Source organism: Glandiceps talaboti, chromosome 18, assembly GCF_964340395.1.
Source record: "Glandiceps talaboti chromosome 18, keGlaTala1.1, whole genome shotgun sequence".
Lineage (NCBI taxonomy): Eukaryota > Metazoa > Hemichordata > Enteropneusta > Spengelidae > Glandiceps > Glandiceps talaboti.
The window spans coordinates 1,818,608-1,845,471 of record NC_135566.1 but is presented as its reverse complement, the minus strand read 5'-3'; the positions used below and the strand labels follow the sequence as shown (position 1 = coordinate 1,845,471).

At 34.5% G+C, this 26,864-nt stretch overlaps 2 protein-coding genes across 3 annotated transcripts in view; one reads left to right on the top strand and one right to left on the bottom strand.

Annotated features, from left to right (window-relative positions):
• Positions 1–14,411, bottom strand: part of LOC144448776 (oxysterol-binding protein 1-like) — a 69,416-nt gene extending 55,005 nt beyond the window's left edge. For both annotated transcript variants that reach the window (XM_078139055.1, XM_078139056.1), the window contains exons 1-2: positions 14,188–14,411; positions 1,503–1,711 (exon numbers count right to left, since the gene is read on the bottom strand). In XM_078139055.1, coding sequence (XP_077995181.1) covers positions 1,503–1,711; positions 14,188–14,318 — 340 coding nt within the window. In that variant the 5' untranslated portion in view covers positions 14,319–14,411. The remainder of the gene's footprint in view (positions 1–1,502; positions 1,712–14,187) is intronic.
• Positions 14,412–14,682: 271 nt separating this feature from the next.
• Positions 14,683–17,148, top strand: LOC144448829 (mitotic-spindle organizing protein 2-like). Its single transcript, XM_078139135.1, has 3 exons — positions 14,683–14,726; positions 15,942–16,126; positions 16,916–17,148. Exons 2-3 carry the CDS (start codon positions 15,984–15,986, stop codon positions 17,118–17,120), a joined length of 348 nt encoding a protein of 115 aa, XP_077995261.1. The 5' UTR covers positions 14,683–14,726; positions 15,942–15,983; the 3' UTR covers positions 17,121–17,148.
• The last annotated feature ends 9,716 nt before the right edge of the window (positions 17,149–26,864 follow it).

The following is a 26,864-nucleotide window of genomic DNA, read 5'->3' as shown; positions in this document are numbered from 1 at the left end:
CAATATAACACTACAACAAAATCGATGTCATTTCAGTCAGAGATTACATTGGATTATATAATGTTATGGATAACAAAACATGTTTACAATAGTAGAACCACTGAAATAATAGTATGTCTATTTCTGTGGTTCTACTATTGTAAACACATAATACTTATCACACATCTACCAAAATATGATTTACTTGGTATCTATCATACATAATCTAGTATTTGGGGAAAATATGACAAATGTTAACTTGATATGAAAGTGATTCTTTGTTAAATATAAACCACAATACTAATGGGCTTACATTGTTTGATACATACAGGATTGAGATTGAGAAATTATTTCTATGCAAAAAACAAAACAAATATGGTGAATGTTAAGAAATATCCTATGGTTGATCAGTTGTCTACGCTAGGCTACTGGATTTCAAACATCATATAAATGTTGTACGATGTAAATGTACATGTAGATGTGTCAGCTCAAAACCAAAATGGTGTCTTGTTCCTTTTTTACCTCTAGAGGGCAGTATTCATTGCTACGGGGTACTTACAGTTGGAAGATCTATTGGTTCACCTGGTACAGTTATGAGTATTTGATACTTGTTTGTTGTAGGGATGGGGACGGTAGATGCACACCCTTTCAGGGATGTTTGAATAACACAGCCAATTTTGATCAGACATGGACTCAAACATAGAGATGTGAATCAAATTGGACAGTTTGCATTTCTGTTATTACAGACTAAATTAGCCAAGCAATATATTTGTATATGAATCGAAGTGTTGAAATATAATTTTAGAATAGCTGTGCAGGTTGTATGTCATCTATTGGGAGAAGTTACATTTGAAATCCTTGAACACTGAAAGCAGGCCTTTCGTTGGACCTCCTTCTCCATTGAATGCCTCAGATCTTGTCACACGATGTGGTGTTATAAATCGGTCATGACCATGTTGTAATCGACCAACCAGTGTGTTCAATCAAGTCCACCCATTGGTAATTTCAAAGTACACTAACTCTAATCACATGCACATCATACAATGAGTCACACAGGTGTGATTTGTACTTTCTTTTGTCATGATTCTTTGCATCAAAAAATCAACTTACTATGGAGAAGATGGTATAGTAGACAGACAAAGACTAACAGAAATAAAATATAAACTTTGTTCAGATATGAAATATACATTTTGTTCACATACAAGTGATAATTGAAATACACATTTTGTACACACACAAGTGACAGAAATGAAATATACATTTTGTACAGACACAAGTGACAGAAATGAAATATACATTTTGTACACACACAAAGTGACAGAACTGACATATACATTTTGTACACACACAAAGTGACAGAACTGACATATACATTTTGTACACACACAAAGTGACAGAACTGACATATACATTTTGTACACACACAAAGTGACAGAACTGACATATACATTTTGTACACACACAAAGTGACAGAACTGACATATACATTTTGTTTAGAGAATGTATGGAGTACAGTGACATACCTGAAGCTGCCTCCATCATACGAATAGCTTTAGCTTTAGCCAGTTCAAGAGCTGTAACCCAGCGTTGACGTTCTACTTCTGAGCTGGCTTTAAGATGGAAGGTCTGGGCACCACTAGAAATCACAAAGTTGCAAGAGTCTTCTGTATCTATATATGCACCAGCTAAATTGATAGTGCCACGGCAAGTATGGGCCATCTCAGCTTGAGTACTGAAAATACAACACAGATAAAATAACATCAATGTTGATGACAAACAAAAACCTTTCACACTAACAGTCCCAATATACATATACTTCAATTAATTGTCATACATGTACCTCATGTACTTCAAGTTCCTACCACATGTAGGACTGTTTTGTGTTTACAAGCAGTATCATATATACCACAGAATGCAGTGTTTTTTATACGAGCAGTATGAATCTACCGAGGGTCCCTCAGTAATTTTACTGGGTTCCCAAACAAAATCATGATAAATTGTATGGGAAACTATGCAATGTTTACTCCTTTCCCTGTTACTGAGGTTATAGCCAATCTAATAACAAAACATCAACAGAATACGACAATTACATATTTACATATTTGATTATGTACATATATTTTATTGATGTACCATGATGAATATATAAATATGGCCATGAGAGTCCTTGCCTTGTTTGTAAACTGAGACTGGTAATGCTACCAATTTGTTATTTTTCTGTATAATACCTTCATAACATGTTAATAGTGAGTTATGTCTGAGACTGGGCAATACATTTCTAATTTTCTCAATTTACTTCTACTAGTACAAATGGAACAAATCTAATTCCAGGCCCTAAAGTACCTGGCTTTCAGCATTTGTGTACTCTTATTTTTATGTAATGTTACTAACTATATAAATATGTTTGGGTGTGTACATGTATACATGTACATTAGGTAACACTCATCGCTGAGGGCAATAACCCGCACTGTACTGAAACAGTGAAAGCCTGACCTTCTCCACTAGTACAATGTAGTATGTAAACATATAATAACAATACCAGAATGGATTCGACACAACATCTTTTTTACCTCACGGATACTGTAAAATGTCACAATTGAATCTCCTTCAGACTAAACTGACTTCAAATTATTTTAGAATTACTTATGTAAGTATATCAAGGAAATGGCACATATAGCTTCTGTATGCAAGCTACCACTGATATATTTGTAATATGAAGCTGGTAATAGTTTTCCATTGCCCTTCTGGCCTAAACCTCTCTACTTACATTACATGCACTTTTCTATATTTACTTTATGCAATAAAACCAGAAACACTGTTTGTGAAGATTCTTGACCTTCCATGGCTGCTTTTAGCGAACACTATTAAAGTCTTATACTTCATACATGCATGCAAATCACCTGTCTCTGCTCTCAGCCTGGCTTACATATCCAAACTTGTCTTTTTTTTCCAGATTTTAGAAACCCATTAAAAGGCATTATGAGAAGGTAACAATCATTTAAAATTTAAAATTGCCAATACAGTGTCTAACCATAGTGAGAACATCAGTGCAATACTAACAACTTGGTAATATTTTTACCTGATTGTTTATCGCTCTAGAGAAATACAGTGTCAAAACACCCAACATGCCATTTTGTCTAACATTCACACAAGTGGACATATCCTTACTGTAACAAGACACAACAAAATATTGACATAAAATATCCTAAAAAATGTATACGTACAGCTTGTTTGGGACCACAGCATAGCCGTTTTTCAAAATGTCACAATAAATTAACAAGCCCCGGATAAATTATAAGTGCTATTTTTAGCATGTCAAACATAATCATTGGTTTTCACAATGTCTGGTAAAAGTCAGCCATTATGGTAAGATACATGTATAATCTGTATGTATGCCCACACCGACATTTCAATGCAAAGTACAACCACTCTGATAACTTTAAATACATAGTCTGGTTTCACTCATTCTTTGTGTTAGTGAAAAGCAATGGAAAAATCCACAGACCCACACTGTCCCTACCATTCTCTAAAATATTACCAATCACGTATGCATCATATTTTCAAAAACAATTCTTTTGCATTGGCTCCAAAGTATTTACTGAACTGACAGACTACAATGCAAATATTGGCTGTGACCAAACTTTGAATTTGATATCTCAAATCCCTCATTTTAAATTTCCAAAATTGATGAATGTTTGTGAGACGCTGCTTGTGTTTGACACAATGATTCAAATTTACAGGGACTAAAGCTAAAATACTCATCTCATATAAGACTTGAAAATGCATATCAAACAGAAAACATAATCCAATATTCTATTTTTACATTTCATAAGGGAATATCACAACTATAACAAGCACTATACAGTATGAAGTAATTTATATTCATAACACACTAATATCAAAGAGATTATAGCCACAGTTTCTTGAAATCATTTTGAGACTGGATAGAAGTAATTCAATTAACTGTTGGCAAAAGTATTATACTGAATTCAATAAATTACATGTTCTTTGTACATTTGCACTCTGAGGCTGTACTAGTTTGGCTGGTGTGACTCCAACAACTTGTCAATTCTGATATGTGTATTAATCATATTATGTGTATGATGAATATCACCCACAGTTCTAAACCACTGATTCCTGTATACACTTACCATCCATGTTGAAACAACTGTGAGCGACTTTCTTAGTTATTTAGGAACACATTCTACACTGTCAGGGGTGAACAAATCCACTGGTCCTGGGTCCGGGACTAGCAATTTTTTTGGGCGGACCACACAAATTTGACCTTGTCTGGTCTGTTGGACCAGTACCTTACTGTTAATAACTATGTTAAAAAGTCATCTGAATATACAGATTCATAGGTAAGATTTAATGTTTCACATTAGTGGGACCTGGGACCACTAATTCTTTCAGCAGGACCACTGGATTTTTAAGGCACTGGTCCGGGGACCACCAGTTCACAAAATGATTTGTTCACCCCTGACTGTAGTTCTTGACTTTGTCTTGATTACTAGGGTGCAAAGTTTGTCTGATGTTAGAACCACACTGAATATTGACAGTTCTGTAAAATTTGAATAGTTTTTCTATATCATTTAATTTTTACTTGTGATTTGTCAAGTAAACTCAGAAAGAAATAGTTTATCTCCTCTATGTTTTATGTATTTGACTAAGCGTATAAACTTATCAACTTAAGAGTATTCTTCACTGTAAATGACATCAGAGGGTATCATTCAGTGTGCCCTATAGGCCAATTTGACGCGCCACTGATGTATACAATTTTTAGTGACACACCACATTTATTGTTCCCCTATCTCTTACTATGTGGTGACTCAAAAGAAAGGCCAGTTTTTATCATTTTGACTCACTGTAATTTCAAATATGAAACACCCACAATACTTGCCAGGCAAGTATCATATTGCCATATCAACAAAAAGGAATGCTTCATCAAAAATTACACTGCACTATTACATGTACATTGACATTCTATCTGGGTGAAAATCATAATTACAAATAAATACACATTTCCCACCATATAAATATTCACTCAGTATGATATCTAATAAGAATACTGTCACTTGGTATCTGCATTTTCTGAGCAAACAGCCATATTGGGGCTGCAATATCTCAACAACTACCACTAGAGGGCGTTATTCATAGTAAACTATATCACTCGCCTAGAGGGTTCACTATAGTGGAATGGTCCTTCGATTAAAACATGTACTTTTGCTTACTGTTTTTAGTTACTGTTCTTGATGTTACAGCCTACGCATTGCTTTCCCTATATGCATTGAAATTTACAACAGCTGTAACAATACACTGTGTTTCTTGTTTTCAGTTAGTAAACATTAAAATACATTACAATAATACAGAGAAATATGGAAAGTATCTAACAGTATGAACAGTTGTACAAATGTATCCTCATTTCTGAGTTGATAAAATTTACAATACAGTCAATATTTGAAAAGACTGCAGCATCCGTTGCAGCATTGTCATTAAATTATAATGAAACCACACAAAATGATGCAGGACATTTTATCATTGCACTATTTGCCAGAATCCTGTGACTATCTGCATGATGAATCCTGTGAACACCAGGCAAACATTAAATCACTACATTATATATTATGTGGTACTGTTTTTCCTTGCTATCACTTCTCTTTTTCATTTTCTTTAGGCTTTCGTTAATTTTTAAAATCAGTAAATGTTACATGGCTAGCGTGTAGACAATTCTATAAATGAGAAATTTCATTATATATTCTCCATGTTATAATATAAATATAGTCTTTGATTACAGCAGGGATAATAACCTAATGCATGAATGTACTTTCACTTCTATGCACAAAAGAAAAAGATTTATGTCACAGCTTGTGCCATTCAAATGTCCATACATGATATAAAGTTATTGTTACTAGTACATACTGAGATGACAGTTGTTAGTGCCCACCGGTGATCCCCTGACCCAAGTAATCAAAACTGAATCATGAATTGTCATTTGTAGACACATCTGAAACTAGTTTAAATGTGTGTGTTATCAAAATACTTTCATGTCCCTAAATCTTCAATTCCAAATTATCATACAACATGTGTTAGTCCAAGTGGGCTACCTGCTTTGCTACATGATGAAGTACACTGTGGTTGTCTGTGGATGCAGTACTACCATTAATTTAGTCATGTCTAACCTTGGCCTCTGTTCACACAGTTAGAAGTGTGTTGGAATTCCAATCTTCCATTCTATTGGCCACAGAACCTGAACTCAGTAAACACAATAGAACAGCTTGAATTGGTACTTTGTACTTTGTATACCATGTAGAACTATAAATACACAAGGTGATTCAAATGAAATATTTGGAATGATAGCATTGATCACAAACAGTGTCATGGATATTCCTGAATGAGTCTATATACAGTACAGACTCTTGTCTTGTCTCACAGTCTTGTGAACTATATAGCTATAAATTCTGCAATGGCTTAGTTTTCAACTAACTAATTTTCCCTCTGGCTATTATTACATCTTGTTACTTATGGAACAGTTATTACGTTGAATAATTCAATATTTATTCATCTGAGTGAGCTGGCTTTACTAGTATGTACATGTATGATATAAGATGCTTTCAAAATAAATAACACATGCTGGAAGCAATGACACTGATTACACTGCACCAGGTACCTCTGTGATAAATTTGCAAACAGATTCTCCAAAATAAAATGAAGTACTACAGTCACAGTGGTAAGCATGCCTGCAAGGTTTATCAACTAAGAATGCAAAAATAATAACACCTGTATTGCATTATATTGATCTCTCTAAGTACAATGTTTTGTGATTTGCATGTGCATCAAAAATTGAAATTGAGGCCAAGTTTTCTTTCAATTTTGACGTCTGTGATATCTAGTGTAAGCACTTCAGTAGTGTTAAGAGGCAATCTCAGAATGTTGCATAAATTTAAAAAGCAAATTGAATTATTGGGATCAAAATGCCCCACTACATAAAATTTAATAAGTTTGATATTTGAATGCCTAACACTGACACTAGTGACAGGCAATACAAATATGTCAAAATTATTGATTTACATGTAATAATATTGACGAAAATGAAAAACTCCCCCAAGGAAAAAATAAAATAAAATGAGTGCACTCAGCTGTAAGTAAAATTTAGTTTTCAAAATGTGCAAACCCCATTACCCCTTACCAAACAAATTTGCTAATCATGATAACCAGTGTCTATGTCACTGGGTTCTGTGGTGCCCGTAATATGAGTCAAAACATTCCAAATTGACGTTATTTCCCCCAAAATTTCATAAATTATTTTCAACGAGATATAATATTATTCCCCGATATTTTTCTTGTCAGCCAAAAAATACTTGTGACCTACCTAAGGGTTGTCACTGCGAGTCTAGCAACACTATTAGTAGCAACTCGTAGTGACAAAACCCCTTAGGTCACTTGTATTTTCCTTGGTTGAACAAAGAAAAATATTAGGGAATATTATCAAATAATACATCAATTTTAAGACAAGCTAGTTACATACCTGGGGGAACTGTTGCAAAAAATCTCTACATACAAAAGTTCTTTTAGTTTTCAAGACAGGTTAAAAGTATACATACAATTGTATATTGTTACAGATAAATCAATCAAATCAATACAGATAAATTACCTATGCCATTGACAATATCAAATCCCATTTACATGTACATGTGTATCACTTTGACCTCAGAAATTCATCAATTTACTTTCCTATGCATAAATGATTATTGAACAATTTCTGTGTCATGGTACGTGTAAATGTACATGTAGTAGTAGAGATTAGAACTGTATTGGCATGTATCCACATTAATGAAATTCATCCCATAATAAACAAGATGGCTGTCTCAGACACACATGGAGGGCTTAGGTTTTTATACGCAAGTAAACACATTCTCAAAGTGAGGTCTATTATGAATAATGAGATTTCTTGTGAGAAAAATTCTTCTCCAAATATAATATTTACAATTTCAATGAAATCACACTTATTGCTGATTTTCAGATATTGAAAATATTAGTTTGTTAATTCAGATACTTCTTAATTATTCAATTCATTTACTTGATAATTTAATTTTCACCTTGCTGAAAATTGTACCCATAATCTACAGATGGCTTCAATGTTTTGAAGATTTTTTGTACATGTAGGTGTTCCAAAAAAACCCAAAACAGCACTACATCATGATATCTATATGTACATATGATAAATTATACATATAAGGTATAATACATCCTTTAAATCACTATCTTCCCTTTATATTCAAAACTTTCGTTATTTTGAAGTTTCTTACTTTTGAATTGACATGCATTGTTAAATGCACAACACATAGCCATATCCACCTACCCTTTCACAGACAGACAGACAGACAGACAGACAGACAGTAATAACATGTACATACATGTACCTTGAAACACCTTTACATGTATATCAACAGTCAAGTCATGTGGTTATTTTTTTTACAAATTCTATGTACATTGTTTATTAGTTAGATATTAGTACATCAATTGTTGATTTGCTATGGACAGGACCTTGCTTAATTCATACATGTAGTTCATCTATACATGATAGAGGGATAGAGGAACCATTGATTAATCACACCATCACACCATGGAGGTACAATTGTATTAGGGGAGACCCTAATACTTCAATACCTCCATGATCACACACAAATGTACAGCCTGGAGAGTCCTGGCTTTATACATACACATCTATATCCTACTTCTCCAAAAAGCTTTTGTAGAATCACTATAGAAAACAATACAAGAATCAGACCATTTAAAGGATCAGTTTTTGTGTGTACTACAGTCAGACAAAGAATGTATTTACTAGTAAGACAGGCATACACAGGGAAGGGCATAATACTGAACTACACACTACCATACATGTACAGGTACTAGCAAGCTTTATTCATGCCATGCTAATGGATGCTTGGGGCAAATTGGGGCACATGTATTTTGAGGGTAGACTGCCTGTTTGACATTACAGATCTTGATGTTTATAAATCATAGTCTACACTATCCCTGCTCAACTCCATATATTTCCAGTTATAATACATTTTGTATAAACTACATAAGAGATTCAGACCCAAACCTCGAACACCCTGACTTGAATGCAAATATATATTGCTTATACAGGCAGTCCATTGTTCCATGGAGGTATCATTCCTACCTCCATGACTGTTCTATATGTATGCTCTAGCTAGATGATGTTGTGCCATGAAAGTGTCAACTATGTAATGATTTTGTTGATTTGAGCATAGACCCTACGTAGGGTCTATGATTTGAGGTACAGTAGCTTATGACTATCACTGCACTGCTACTTGTTAATTCAATCTCAGTATCTTACATTTATATCTATGGAACAATGGAAAAACAAATGTACATGTAAAATTTGCATACAATAACTTGGCTAGAAATTAATCACTCCATGTTTGTATGTATCACTCTCTTTGAAGTAAACAAAATTAGGACTAATAGTCTTATGACCTGCACTTATACAATGTTTTCAAAACAATCCTAAAAACTATAGAAATATACCAGTCTGAAATCAATGTTAAATACATATACTTCAGTACAGATGATAGTAAAGGTAATAGGCTAACTTTGTACCAAATATTCCAAAACTGTTCACGTACATGTTCAAAATGTACATGTACACTGTACATGTAAAATTATCGCAAGACAACTCATGCAAGTACATATTGCTCACACAATTTTAGAAGTTTGAGACTCTGAGTGAAAGATTAATCCTGAAATGTCTGCTCCTTTTCAACTATTTTTTGGACTGGGGACATATCATCTTACTAGGCATTGTTGATACATGTTGTACAGGCTGTATCTAGTTATTGTTCTAAATGTCATATGAAAGTGATAATATCCACATCAATTTCTTACCAAACACTACGATACTTCATCAACTTTCACTTTCTATAACTGGCATACAACTTACAGGTGGTATTTTTTTTTATCTCTATCATCAGAGATAGGAAGAGGCTGTGGTCAAGATAACAATAATGAACAAACAGAGCTAGTAAACTCATCAACCATTATTTGGTCTTATCTGCTATCACCTGAGGTTTACAGATAACTTGTATGAAGGTCAATAAGACTATCCCTACTATCATGCCCTTTACACCTTCTTCTTGTACTACCACTAGTGACACATAACCTACTATGATCAGAATAGTAAACTAGTACAATGGCCTAATTTCACCAAATAGCAAATCTGTACAGTGGATACCATACTCGAGCTAAATTATTGTCTTTGAACAGAAAATATGGATTATATACCCTGGTCATTCTACGTCACGACAACCTGTGTCTATGTCAATGGTTTTGTGGTGCTCAAAATATAAGTCAAAACATTCCAAATCGCCATTATTTTTCCGGATTTATGCTTGAGGAGGTATAATTATATTATTCCCCAATATTTTTCTTTATTCAGCTGGAAAATAATTGTGACCTAAGCATGTTAGAGACAAGGTCACCTTAGGTCACTCATATTTTCCTTGGCTGAACAAAGAAAAATATTGGGGAATAATATCGAACTTTTGTTCCAAACACAACTTGAAAATTTACCTGAAATTTTTGACTGCACACTTCAGTCTTTGTCAACAGATTGGATATCTAAGCATGTGTCTAACATAAAATAAGTTTTATACCAGTATATATGTAAAATTGGCTGCTTACATTTCTTAAAACAATGTTTTACAATTGTGTGGGAGAGGGACCTTGAATGTAATATCTATGTCCTTGCCACTATTGGATTTTTATAGTCAATAGTTTCAGAGTAAACTGTCTACATACTTTACTTGATGATATAGTATGTCAGTTTTTCTTAGTGTTCTTTATACACAAAGTCTATCTAGATAATTCTGATAACAGGATTCACAATCACTTCATCCTGTACACTCATTCAACTTATCAACCCATCTCAATCTGGACTTGTCACACCATGGCAAACTTTCTTTATACCTCAGATCACCGAGTTTATACTTAGTATTATAGTAACATGATCCTCAAAACCCTGGGCATTACAGTCTTGTGTTAAAACATGCTAGGACTATAGTAAGTCTATTTCTGGGGCTATGTGATATAACATGTATATTTATAACAGACTGATACGTATACACCCAATAGTTGACAGTTTGCAGAGCTTGCTACTGCTTGTGAAAATGTATGCTTTGCAGCAAGTCCAGAATAAACAATACCAAAATTTACAAGAAAAGTTATAGTTATTAAGGTTCACTTTTTAACGGACAAATTGATATTGGGTGAGTTAACTGAACAGTGAGACAAGTTACATGTAACTATGTAGGACAAGTTGACATTGGGTTGGAGTGATAAGACATTGATAGTATCACTATCTATACAGAATTCTGATCTTCTGATCATTATTCATCAAACGACAAGATAGCTATCAATCAGGAGAACTTTTGTAACACTCACGCTCAAGCACATCACAAACTTCAACTTTGTGGAGAGCAACAACCTGATAAGAAGTTCCTACATGACCTACTGACCAAATAGATTCATACATGTAGATGTACAAGTATCTGTCAGACAATCTTACAAATGGAGTCCACAGCTTAGCTACCTAGGAATGTGGTCCTACATTGTACCATCAATTAACACAATATTATACAAAGATTTCCACTCTTCCGAAGTTTACATATCATACAAACCATTAACCACTACTTCACCCATTTACATGTATAAAGTCTCAAGCCATACTGGTTTGACCTGTTAAGTGTATATATGCACTTCAGGGCACAACTTTTGTTGAATCAATCTACAGAGGAATTACGCCACAGTTAGTCTCATTGAAATGCACAACAAGACCTCTGACAGTGAGAAAATAGCTCTTATGTATACTGTACACTAGATGTCACCAACATGTGATACCTAGACAAATTGAAGATACATTCAGTAGTCTTCAAACTGTGTATAGTCTACTCTTGATATTGATACATAAATCTTGTGAAAAAAGATACATGTAATTATGTTGTAGTTGTTGAAGTGTATGTGATAATTACACAGTTTGCACAAATTACGTTTATTGCAAGGCCACTATCATTCACAACATCCAGACATATTATTAAAGTGTTTACTTAAAAATCTAACTTCAAAATGGGCTGCCATTGAATCCTTTCACTGAAAGTTTCAGTGTGATCCAGAGTTTTATTATCAAGCAACATATACCTACCAGGTAAATAGTCATCTGTTCATACCCTTGGTGGTAACAATACTTGAACACATCTATACATATCATACAATTAGGTTCTTAGTCTATGGTCTTTTCAGAACCAACATGTGTAGTAATAGAGAGTACTAACGGTAGATACCTGTGTTATTTCAAATACACTATACCATAATTTGATAGGTATCCTACATCTACATGTAGTAAACTTCTCATGCTGAGTCTGAACAAATGCTGTTGTTGCTAGGGTTACGACATAAGTGGTTTTTCTACAGTAGCAAAGCATCCATGGTATTTCACTAGACCAGGGTTCTTGGCAAACTTGTGGTTAGTTTAATTAAATATGTAAATTATACGAACCCTGGGTTCCTCACCACATGATGATATTGGTTACACACATAGGAAACTACATTTTACCTGATTTCCTTAGCTGTTTAGTGGGTAATGTACAATTTTACAAAGTTGATAAGCATTTGTTTAAATGGGAAATATTATCACACAATATATAAACGTAATTTGAAATAACATCAATCAGTTACCAACAACTATGCCATAAACTCAGTTCATTGTTTCATACAAGAATTGTTGCTTGATGAAATTAAGTTTTGTTGAGAATTCTACACAGTGAACGAAACTATCTGAACAAATTCATACAAGAATCCCTTTGCAAAAATGACTTTGCAACAAAATCTTTAACTTTTATTTTATTGAATCTGAAAAATCTGATTCCTGCCTAACATAAAACACTGGTATGACGTGCATCAGAATGCAGATTAACCATGCATGCACTCTAGAAGACCTGAGATGGAGCGAAACCATGGTTACTGCAGTTAGTCTGAAACCAATCATTGTGATATCAGCATGAAATTATGACAACTCAAAATACTGATATAATATGAATTGATCGCTAAGTGAATAGGCAAATGCTAAATGAAAACATATTAATTGAATTATGTGAATATTACATTTCAAAAATCGCAAAAATACAAAAGTCACCTTTTGACCCTTACATGGGCACATAAAAAGAATAATGGCTAATGAAATGGGCAGTTGGCTTTCTCTGAAAGTACGAAAACGGTGAAATCTCTATAAAATATTCACAATACAGGGTTTAGTATCTCAACCCTGACCACTCTGATGCAAACAATAATTGTTTTCTTATTTCATTTTAAAGTTCTAAACTTAGCAATGATGCAATACAAGTGGAAGAAATGAGAAGCCATTGATGGCTAGTTCTAAAGTGTCAAATTTGTCAAACTGTTCTTAATCATTACAATAACTATCTAAAACCAGTTAACAGTAATGTGTTAACAATCAAAACAATGGCATATATCACTGACTCACTAACAATAGTAATTTGTAAGTGTGCAGGGTCTCCAGGAGGTCTCCAGAAAGGGTGTGTTACATGTAAATGCAGTTATATTATGATTCTAGTTTCAATCAAAACGCTTGCTATAAAGGATAAAAAATCACAAATAACTTCTGCATCTATGGAATCATACACATAGCATACAGATATTGTATGCACAATATACATGTGTGATGTGGTGAAATAATATTGCACCTACATCTACGAATATTAATCACTGTCATCGCATCCACAAATTATGCAGACCCATCACACCTTCTCGTCAAAATAATATTCGAAAATTGATTTATCCAAAGATGGAATGTTTTGAGAGGGTGTGGAGTTTTAGACCACGGTAAACACAACACCAACAATGATCCGACTGACGCAAATAACCAAATATGTACCAGCTGGCAATACGTCAGCACCTCATAGTCAGAGTTTAGGATAGTTCAACTTGTGCTTATATTCAATGGCATGATGCATACATTCTCAAAATTACATGTCCCATATACGCATGTCAATGCTATAAGGGCGGCGTAGGAGAATACACTGAAGTATTGCAATAAAATACATATGCAATAATTTCCCATAATGATGATACATCTACGTATCTCATCGTCACCTCATTCAACGTGGAACTCACCGGTAGTACGATAGCAGGCCGTTCGAGAGGACGAACCAACGTCGCTGGTACCCTTTGATATAGTTGGTCCATTTATAGAGCCAACCTTTGAAGTTGTCGGGATTAGAATTTTTGGCATCCGCCATCTTCATCAATGACTTCCCCTACTCTCCGCTGAATTCAGAGGAAATCTCAATATTCCCTCATTCAGTGAATGAAGAAATGACAAGACGAAACCAAAATGGCCGACAGACACATCACAGATTTGAATCATTTCGCGACATAAAATAGTTCAAAGATAATTTAATTTAAACATTATCATGTGCTTCGGAAAACATTTTTAATGATATTTTTAAGGTCTAAATTATCTTGTACCTAAACATCGATACATGTCACCTAAAATCATAATTTTTCTCATTTGCGGATGGATTTTTCTAGATTACCTCATCCTTTGTCGAACTTATTTTGTTCATATCGGACGATCCCGTCATGCATTTCTGTACAAAATGGCGGCTAATTGAAGAAGCTGACAGCATATTTGCAGGTTCAATGTTTCAGCGGTGAGATTTTTTAATAGAAAACTTTGTAGGCCATAACGTCATATGTCCGATAAACCCACTTGTCATGTTGTTTTGAACAGTGAACTTTTTATGGACGCTCTAGACTGCAAAAAATTGTTGAAGCGAAAAGAATGTAAACATCTGTGCAGAACCCAAACTCCAACATGCCAATGTTACGTACAATGTACATGTCCGTCCATACAATATGCATATCGCATACACGTTTGACGAACATGATACACAGTTCACATCGTGAGAGTTGAATGTGTTCAGTTTTGCCTTATAAGTATTCACGTAAATTTCGTAAGTTCATGAAAATTGAAAAATGAGACTAGATGAATTAGTAATTTCTGTCAAAATGTCATACACTCATAATATACGGTGACGGATCAACTCGTCCCAATTTCAACTCGTCCCATTTCAACTCGTCCAATTTTCAACTCGTCCAATTTTCAACTCGCCCCAATTTCAACTCGCCCCATTTTCAACTCGCCCCAACTCTTTGCAATATAATTTACCTGTGCATATATGAAATCGAAGCGAGTAGTACTCAGTTTGGAGGGTCTGTGGTATCTCGTATTCCACTAATGAAGTACCACTTGCGCTGTAAACACATACTACAATACTTAGTTGCGTTTACTAGGGAGAGGAGACACGTCTCCAAAACCCGTACGCGCGGAAGTCGTAAGCGTGTCAGTCACTAATATTCTCCCTGGTTATTATCATTATTATTTCTTATTTGGGTTGTAAACATTAAGTCCTAATGTGAAAAGTGATATTCCATGACTGGGGAAAGTTGTTGTGCTAGTATAAGTTCTAGATCTACCAAACACTTAGCCAAAACCCACACCACTTTCTGCTACGAAATGTTACATTTGCTACGCTTCAACTGGCTACGTAGGTAAAATCATGTAAATGTTTCTGTCTCCGTACTTCGAGTCCATGTATCGTTTAGATTTATAAACGTTTCCTAGTGTTGTTGGGGCGAGTTGAAAATGGGACGAGTTAAAAATGGGGCGAGTTGAAAATGGGGCGAGTTGAAATTGGGGCGAGTTGAAATGGGACGAGTTGAAAATGGGACGAAGTGAATCGCAATCATAATATACATGGTGTTATTTCCCATAAATGATACATGATTACATACCAATTCTTGATGATACATATCGCATGTCGTAATAAATGAATTTCATATGACACTTGACATTATCATTTCAGATAGTTTGACATTTGATAGAGAAAAAACCGACAAAACGCAAGATGAGTGCTGCTATCCGAACAGGCCAGAACTACAAGTATACAATAACAACAAAGAAAAGTAAAAGTGTCCTTTCATCGGAAGAAGAAGACTTATATGAATTATGTCAACTAGCTGGAATATCAATGAGTCCTAAAATATACAGGTGAGAAAAACATTTATTTAAAAAAAATCAAAAAGTAGGAAGACAACAAAACAAGTTTTGTCTGTGTCAACATGTACGTACTTGCCCATTGAGAACTAATCTTTATGGCTCAGGGTCCTTAGATCAATACACAGTGTGATAAAGAACACTTTTTGTTCAAAGGAATTTCAATGAAAAGCAGTAAGTAATGGTCATAGCAGTGTTGTGGATACTGTACAAAGATAAATCCTTGTTGGCTGTTATATGCAAGGCTAATAATATATTACCTGTAAATGGGCACAAGCTGAGTTTATACATATTTGGTCCTAGTTTTGCTGCATATTGAAAAGGTACTCGCAATATCCCCTATGCTATATTGTACTGACTGAAGCACACTTAATTAATCACCACTCGCAGTTGAATAAACTTAAACCTGGTATCAAGAAATAACCTGACGATGTAATTTATCATTCATATCAAAGATAGTCAGGAAATCCGTGCTAAGCAATCAGGTGTTGAAACAATGCCACAAGACAATCGTAATATTACAGAAGACATGCATCAACATGAACAATACATACAATATACTGGAATGTGGTTTTGTTGAAGTATTTTCTCTTGAGTAATATGCTTACAAACTCAGTTTGTGCCACTTGAAATCCAAATCAAATTCAAATACACTATTATACAAGTGCCACTTGTGCAGCACCCAAGTGTTGAAAAGCAGGAGAAAACTGGAGTACCTGGGGAAAACATGTGTTGTTCAGTAGGGTTGTTGATTCATGTCATTTTGTTTTCTATGGATTTCAGGATTGTGCTTGAACTAATCAGGATGAACATCGGTCCTCATGCTATTCTACAAGTACTAAAGAGTATGACCAACAACTCACGACATCTTAGTCCAAACGTTAGTCAGAATATGTATCGCCCACCTATAGAATCAACATTCCATCCATCTACAACTGTGAATAGTAGCAAGAGTCAGAGCAGATCCAGAATTGGACCACACTCATAGGCAACAGATCCAGAATTGGACCACATTCATAGGCTGAAGAAATATCAAGAGTGGATTGTACTGTTTATGCCTAGTTCTTAGCCATGATGCAAGGAAGCCGATCTATAGGAAATGTTCATAGGTGGAAAAGAAAAAAATTACATGATGTTAAAGCAGGTGCTTGGACAATAATAGTTGTATGATACACAATATCAAATGTATATTTTTCTGCTTAGATGTGTAAATATGCTTTTAGTGCAAAACTATGCAAATTTCTTCATTGTTAAATCCAACTTCATGATCAATTTTATCTCCAGCCCTCAATTATAAGGACAGAGGCAGCTATTTTGAATGAATATGTCCTTGATAATACTGACTACATTTGCTATGGGCAATATGAACTAGAATGGCCTTGTTCTTAAATTTCAAAATGTGAATTTGTATTCATTCTGTCCATTGTTCTTCCCTTGAATGTTAACTTTGTAAAACAACTTTGTTGTAAATCAGTGTTTTTCTGCAGCTATGATGCTGTCATTTCATGAAAACCATTTCATAAAAATAGAAAATGTTTTGTATATAAGTTGGTTGCCATGCATAATGCTGTGTGAAAATCTTAGAACACAGCTACTATTTGCATTGTTGTGGTATGTTCATAGGCATTGTTTGCCAACCCATTGATTTGTTATCTAGAAGTAAGTAATGAATCTCCTGTATATATACAGTACTGGTAGTTACAATAAACAAAGTATACATTTATTCTTCACATTTGAAAAACAATGGCCATTGTAGTCCATATATCTACCCTAACACTGAAATTAGTAGAAATGTAATAACTCACAACCATTTGTTACTTAATCAACCATTTGACACATACTGTAGTGTTTGTGACTAAGTAGGACTTGCAAGCTAGTTACTGCAAACGAAAGAATGTTTTAATACAACATTGATAAATATACTAGTCGTCTCATAGGTAGCTGTCAACATGCTGACATAACTTGCATTATGAGTCTTCTTTTGAAAAAATTATATTTTAATATAAAATTAATGTTTATTTTTAGCTTGAAGTACACACACACACACACACACACACACACACACACACATATATATATAAACATATATATTATATAACACTTGCATAGTATGGCTATTTAAACCATTGCATTGCTAAATTGTTTAAAGATGTCCTGTAGATACATTTTTATAGAGTGACTCTGTATCACTCTGCATGTAAATAGCAGGTGTTCAAGTGATGAACAATGATTCTCAAATGATACATCAATATCCAAGATGACTACAGTTTATAAATATCTATTTTTCAGCAGGGGTCTTTTCTTCCTGCCAGAGAACACAGTAGTTTGAAAGCCTTAATTATTCATTTCATACACAATGGTGTTTCCTCTACATCTTGTTATTAAAATAACGGTGGCCAAGATACAAATTTGTTGTCAAATGATGTCAAACAGACAACCTAGTGGGAGGAAATGCTTCAAATTTTAGCAATAAAGCAGTAGTATTTACTCTTAAAACTATGTTATCTTAAATGAAGTTAAATTTTAGATATAAAACTTTCCCTAAGTCTATCTATAATCAATGTTGTTCAGTGCATATTATTATTATTTCAGTTGTTTATATATTAATAAACCCCAAACTAAAATGTAAAATTTATCTACATTGTAAAATTATGATCATATTAATAGGGAACTTGTAATCCAGACTGAGCATGCTCAGACGCAAAGGATTATAGGATTATCTATGGTTATCGTAATACCTAATCTGGAGCTACTGATAAAATAAACCTCCCACAATGGTCAGGGAAACTATGAATTGATCATTCATGGTTGCAAACAATGTAACAGTATTGTTTATGATACCAATTCATTAGTATTTATTATCACATTTCCCATGATGCAACATTCAACATGGCGGGTTTGCAAGTTCCCTATTTAGACCTGTATATTTTGCATTGGAATACAGGCAAAATTTATTTTCAGCCTCCACAGAATTATCCGAAATTTTACAAGAAATTCTCTGTTTAAATTGTAATTCTTAACCTTCAAGTCAAGTCCATGTGAAAGACAGTGGCCATGGCATTACAAATTGCATTGTGGGTAAACTTGACTACCCATCATCTGTAGTCAATGCTTAGAGTACCACTGTCCTAATTTACCCAAACAAAGATTTTAGCTATTTTCTGTTTTTAGAAGTGAAATGGAAGTTATCTTCACAAAGGGACTTGGGAACCTTCTTAAGGAGGATTATACAAACAAAAGGGGAACGCCGTTCAACTGTGTCTATGTTTTATGAGTAAACCTGAGGATAATAGTGTTTTAAAAGTTCTAACTGTGTCTATGTTTTATGAGTACAGTGCTTTAAGAGTTCTGCAAACTTTTTAGTGAGAAAAGTGATACAGTAAGTGTCAAATATTAGTACTTATCATGTAGTGCTGAAATATTTTCATTGTTTTTCATGACTCCTGCAAACCAATCCATTTACATACCATAAACCCACTGCCATCAATTTTACCCATGTGATATTTACCTGCTAGTCAGCTGACATGTGTCGTATGTTTTGTACTTAATACCAATTATTGGTTGTCATACACTCTAGCTAGTATACCTGTATACATTGTGGTTTTAGCATTGTTGCCCATAGTTTGATGTACAAACTTTTTCTAGAGTTGTTTGACCCCAGTAACGGAGTGAAGAATTGAAGATATATGGTCATGTTTTCATAGATTTTCATACCTCGTACATGTACTTGTACCATAACTTTGAAAACCTTGTTAAAAAAATATGGGACAAACTTATGTGGATTTTACCCACTTACCATCCTTACATGAACAATCAGAAAGTGAACCTGGTAAAAAGTTGGGGGAATTTGGTTAGATGTTATGTACCACTTTTACAGAAAAACAAACACATTTATGGATGATGTTAAATTTTTTAGATTTTGTAAATAATTAAATGAAGACAAAGTTGTAATTGAAATACACAGTTGTACTGTACACATATCACAACAAGAGAACTAAGATAGTTTTATTTTATTGTACTTATAAGGTCATGTTTTACATCACAATTACCCCAGTGCCAACACCATCAAAATACTCTGAAAAAAGGAAGTTTGACATACAGTTGCAATTTTACTGAATCAGAATCAAGTTGTAGATCAACATTTGTAAATGAGAAATTAAACTTATTTTATCCGTTTAAATGATGCTTCTGGTGTGATAGCTCACGCTGTCATGAACAAATCATACAATCATTTTAGCACTGGCACCCTTGAAAAATTACAAGACGGGGTTGTCACACGATAGAACACAGTACAGTACTGAAGAGTTATGTGTTTAGTAATGAATGTGCATTTTGTAGTATATCACCATAAAACAATAAATCGTGCTACTGACACATTAATTTTTTATTGTTCAAAAATATGATGCAACCACTCGTTTTCAATATTGTGTGTTTTTGTTATGTCTGGATGAACCTTCCCATTTTATTTTCTAAAAAACCCACAGAAAACGTTTTCTGTGAAGGATAGGAATTAGTTTTATTTTGTTTTTATTTGAGAGACTCATTTCGGATTTTATTAAAGGTGTCATGAGGCCACTGTATATTAAGATTATTTTACAAATTTAATAAAATAAATGATGATTGTATCGTAGTTTTACAGTTGTAAATACAATGCAAGATACTTTGCTAATTAGTTAAAATGTTACTTTTGTTTTCAATTGTACATTGATAATTTTACATAGAGGAAAGTATTGTATATATTATTATGTAGTAAAACAATAAATCTCTTACATAATTTATCATTTGTCACTTTTGAATTTTTTTAGCTGAGCTCACAAATGATTATAAATGCAAATCATTATTATGTCAATAATATTACAAAATCACACAAATTATTATGCATTGCGACCACACTGATGGGTATCAAATGAGTTGAACGAGAATGTCAAGTTGACTAACACAGAGGGCGCACTTCTATCCTAATTACATATTTTGACCACTCCCCAAACTTGCACTAAAAGTGTTGCTGCCCATGATTTAAATCACCCACAAGGCTACAAGCTTGCCCTGGTTGGCCAAACCTGGTGTCACTTGGTTTCACAAATATCTTGCTACTAATACATGTATATATATATATACACTGTGCACCATTTCCTATGTGTAAAACACAATCACACTTTTCCACCACAGGGATTACACAGGATCTGTTGTTCTGGTCAAACTTTTTCTATAACTCTGCCAGACAACTGTTTTACCCAAAGTTTTATTCAAATTGAGTTAGAAAGATATCTAGACTAGATTGTGTCATCAATTTTAAATATTGAGAACACTTACATTGGTGATAACTGAAATAATGACACACATTTTGATTTTGTCATTTTCAACTTTTATTTGTTTATTTCAAACAAGTACTGCTTTCTCTCATTTTAGTTAAAAGATACAGAAATACAGTTCTACAGAGTTGTGTCTTTTGATAAACTTTGTAACACCAATGTTCTAGTCTTGGCATGCAGTACAGCTACCCAGTATATATTAATTTGTACATGATTTTATTTAATTTTATCCACTGCAGCTGACACAGTAAGCTTTGTGTGTGTGTGTGTGTGTGTGTGTGTGTGTGTGTGTGTGTGTGTGTGTGTGTGTGTGTGTGTGTGTGTGTGTGTGTGTGTACAAAAACTGCATGCAAGAGAGTAACACATTTTTTTGGGTGCCCTGATTGTTACTTCTGATGTGAACCACTTTGTATATATATATATACAGTAGACCCTCGCTAACTCGCGGGTGTCCGGGTCCATCAAGAAACCCGCGACTTAGCGAGGGCCGCGACTTAGCGAGGTGCTCATTATATATTCATAACCACACATTGTCACACGTCAGCTTTTCTTCATTCTTCAGTAATGTGCAGATGAAACTAGTACTGTACACGTTTTTATGAGTGCAAGTTCAAGGGCGATATTCATTAAAAAAAACAATGAGATACGCACGAAATCAAAGTTTCAATATTCAGTAAATCCAGGGTAAATCTTTTCAGTTCACGAACATGACGGTATGTATTCGAAATTTATTGTGATGGACGCATGGACGTAATATTGTAACAGTCCTGGGTTAACAATAAATCTTTGAGGAAGATTATCGTACAATTGTGTGACTCTCAAAGCATCAATCGCGGCTAGACTTTTTTTTTTTTGGCACGGTCGACAAACTAACACAGTACAACTTACGAACTCACGCCTGGCGGCCATGGTAGGGCCAAGAAATGCTGTTCAATTTCCGGGTTGCGGAAGTGCAGTTTTGACTTTTATATCATCGAATAACGGGATTTGTTTTATATATTCTAAAACAACAACTAATTTTTTATGTTTCTGTGGCGTGCCATTTGTTTAAAAAAAATACACAAAGAGGAGTTCCGAAAACAATAGGAAAACTAAAGAAAAAATGGGATCCAACGTGACAACCGCGACTTAGCCGAATCCGCGACTTACCGAGGCGCGAGTTAGCGAGGGCCCACTGTATATCAAAGGAACAATTTTCAGAATAGTACAAGGTGACTTAATTATTTCAATTTTATAAAATTTAATACACATAAGTTTTCAAACTCTTTATCAGCAGTGCTCACTTAGGGTTCTCCTCATCCTGGAAATTGTACTGGTCAGCTAGTAATATTCCTAATCATTACCATTCATAAATTGACATTTAAAAATAAAAAACTCAGTTCCAATCTGGACCATAATGTAACAGCAGAACTTGTTGGCAAATGTTTGTTTAGGCTGAATTTTGTCAGTACTGACTGGTAGCATTCTATGTCAACCAGCAACAAGCTATCATTAATGTATATCATTACATATGTACCACAGATTACTTGCACTGGTGAGTGCACATACTAGTGGCATTTTTACTGCAGTGTAATACCAAAATATTATTGCATACCTGCATGCAAATGATATGCAAATGAGGATGCGATCATTCACTACACAAGTGATCGTGTTGTATTTTTATGAAAATTAACCATTTCAGATAAATATATGTAATGAGTTCCAGTGGTATTTGTACTTGCAGTGTTTTCTGCTGCATTTTCACTCGCTACACTCATGAAAGTATGGATGCAGAGAACACTGCAAGCACTTGTGCACATACCCCCCCACCCCCCCCCCCACCCTAAGTATGGGTCATGGGTTTTCTATAATGCTATATGATACTATAAGTATAATCATTGTTGAAAATGATTTCATTGAATTGTTTCTACACATTATTTTATACAGCGACATTTCTACTAGATACTAGTAAGACCAAACTTTCATTAAGATATTAAACTATTGTGATCCATATAAAGTAAAAAACTAAAAAAAACATCACAAAACTTAAATTTCTGCATGTTGTCCCTCCTGTTGTAAACATGGTAGAATATGTTATGAAAATCAATATACTAGTCAGGATATTTTTGTGAGTGTGAAGCTAACACTTTACATGTAATGACTTGGTTTCTGTAACTCTATGTAATTACTTCCTATATATAGGATGGTAGGCTGTAAAGGGGTTAATGTCCCATTCTGTGCGTACTAGTCAGAAAAACAAGTACCAGTAATCAAGATATTTTTGTGTATGACCGTAATGTTTCATGCTGAGCATATAAGCCAGACAACAAGTTGCGGTCATTTTCAAGCTGGTTAATTCTCCGTACAGAAGTTTGTATGAAGCAAATACCAAGATTCATCTGTACTATCATAAATTATAAGTTTTCTCTAAATTGTGATGCATGTCTAATTGGAGAGAATACTACTAGTATATCACACTTTGTGTGTTTTGGTTCATTATGTAATGCACATGCCATGCTTGGGAAGAAATACACACAAAAATGTGCAGAGCAATTATTTGCAAACATTCACACACACTTATCTAACATCTCCTTTCAAGAACAGAGAAAATAACCTAAATAAAACTTTTTAAAAGTTTGGTAAAAGAGAAAGAGTGAAATATCCTTACGTTTGACCTACGCTTAAATAATTACAATCTAACTGACAGCAAAGGTAATGTGTCAACTACATTTTTTGAAAACTGACACCATGCAAGTTTATGTTCATTAGAACAAAATTAGCACACATAGCTTAAAATAAGTCAATAAAGTCCAAGAAACTGTTCAAGGATAAAAAAGCATGCTTACACATGGCTCCTTTGAGCAAAGATAAAATAGTTGTGTGCCACTGCGTGTATGGCACACACTCACACTTCGCTCCTTTGAGCAAAGTTACAGTGCCCTCTACTTTTCTTGCTTTCAAAGCTAATCACTGTATAGCGCCCTCTATGGTTCACTTCACACATTTGACAACTTAGTCATCCTGGCAGCATGGACCCCACTACAAGTTTTCTTTGTCCAAAAACAAAGTGATGGTCAATAGTATCTTCCAGTCTGGGAAATCACATAGAGATGTCTGCTTACACTACATTGATTCCTAAAACTGAATGATGCCTTTTGGAACTGTTACACCACTGTCAGTTAGTTCTAAAAACTACTGGTCCTTCATGACACCTCACAACTTCAGTTCATTCATTTCATAGCAGTCATGTGCTAAACAGACATATAGAACCTTACACACCAAATAAGTTCCATATATACTCCCATGTTCTTACACGTTGTACACCTCCATTGCTGCACTCATTTTCTCTGTCTGGTGGCACTGGTTCTTGATCTCACTGCACCACGTGAAGTCAGAATCTGAGTTCCATATTCATGTAACCATCCATATTCATGTTTCACTGTCCTGTCTTTGCTGACATAAATCAAAGTTCCATGTCATCATCTGGATTCTGGTCACGCATACTTAGTACATTGTTGTGTAAGTGTCTCCTAGCCCTCAACACTGGAAGACGTTGTCCATGAATGTGTCTATTTAGTCCTGCATTCATTTCCTCAATATCAACTGCACCAGGATCATTGTTATTATCCACGATCTCACTGGCTGCTATCAGTAAGTCTCTGGGAAAATGTTGATGATTATTTTGGGGAATTCTATGCAATTGTCTTTGAGGCATTGTCGCTGTTTCACTTTGCATGTTTTCTCTTGGTGGTACTGTAATATTTCTAGTATGATTCTCAAATGATACCCCAGTGACATCCAAAGTATCACTTCTAGAGTTATTCCTGTCTGTTTCCATAACACTGCCATTCTCACACATACTGTCACTAGAGGAGCTGGTTTCCTCCTCATCTTTCTGAATGGCTTCCTGATTGTCCTTCCAAACTGGAAGAGTTGAGTCTGGCAAAATGGATTCTGGAGGTTTCCAGAGAATCAAAGCTGTACAAGGATCGGATCTGTGAAGAACAATGAACAAGATAATGTATTTAATGTACTATTGGTGGCGTGAATATATGGTAGATTGTTGGATTGACAAAATAATACCCCCGTTACAGCTAGAATAGGTTTAGACACTATCAAGAAGATTGATATGGACATAGGTAGATTGATAAAAATCTTCATATGAGGAAGATTATTTAAAATCTTACACTTTCTTGATGATGCTGTTTGGTAACACTTGTTGCTTGGATTTTAACATATTCTGTAATTCTGGTGCTATTTCCACGGTAACTTCATTCACAATTGGTGTACTCTCATCATCACTATCATCTTCCTCTTGAAGTCTGCAAAATAAGCAATGACATCATCAAAGATTGAATCTTTCTGAGTTTACACAAGACCAAGCTAATTCTAAGTAATATTCAACATTCCCTTTACTTTTGTTGTTATTGACTGCTGACTTACCTCCTCTCTAACTCTAGGAATGAAGTATGATTACGCCCTCTACTGCTGTAGGAGTGGTCATTGGTGATTGACAGCTCTCCAAGTCTGGCGGCCATCTTGTCTTCTGTGATGAGTTGTTTATAGTCTGGTTCAAAGCAGCTACAGAACAAAATCAAAATAATATCATTTATTCCCAGAAATATAACCATGTACTAATGATAAATGATTACATGATACTAGGATAGGAGGATTAGAAGTACTTTTGTAATTGATTGGTAACTAATCAAGTCCAATCCCTGTAAAAACATTTTGAAATTTTGACAAAATACAATATCTGGGCTTTCAAAAACTGTTCCAAAACACTCAGTTACAATGATACATAGATACAATCAAAAGCATATAAATGTGAACATGTGAAAGTAACGAAAGGAAGTGGCAAGTTGTCTGCTGGTGATAAAACTAACTGGATAATTGTAGACTTGCATAAATATTCTGGATATCTATTGGTATGTTATTCCAAAGTTTTGAAACTGCAAACTTAGTGATATATTGTCCTGTTCTATACTTAGCCATTTAGATCATTCCTGGTATTTTGTCTAGTTCTGTATAAATGATTAATCTGAGTCTCAGAGTGAAACAGTTATGAAATATGTGAGGTGTGTTCTTGTTGAGTACATCATGAACAAAACACCCTAGCTGTAATTTGTGCTGTTCATAAATGTTTGCAGGGTTTTCTGCTACACTTTCACTCACCACACTTGTGAAAGTACGGCTGCAGAGACCACTGCAAGCACCCATGCAAATGGAGTTCTGTCATTACTAATTCAAAAATACTGTTGTCTGGTTGAAGGTCAGGGACTGTACTATTTGTTATTGTTCCCACTTCAGTAACCACAAACAACAACTCACAACAGAACAAAGTCTGCCACCATTCCATTCTGCAACAAAATCTTGTTGCAACCAATCACATTGTAGTATCCAGTTTACTGACAAAGTTGACAGTGTTTTTGCTAAGGTTT

Bases quoted from the DNA above. Each gene is read 5' to 3' on its own strand.
- LOC144448829 (XM_078139135.1), top strand. From the start codon at position 15,984: ATGAGTGCTGCTATCCGAACAGGCCAGAACTACAAGTATACAATAACA. The intron at 16,127-16,915 runs GTGAGAAAAACA...TATGGATTTCAG, and splicing joins ATGAGTCCTAAAATATACAG to GATTGTGCTTGAACTAATCA.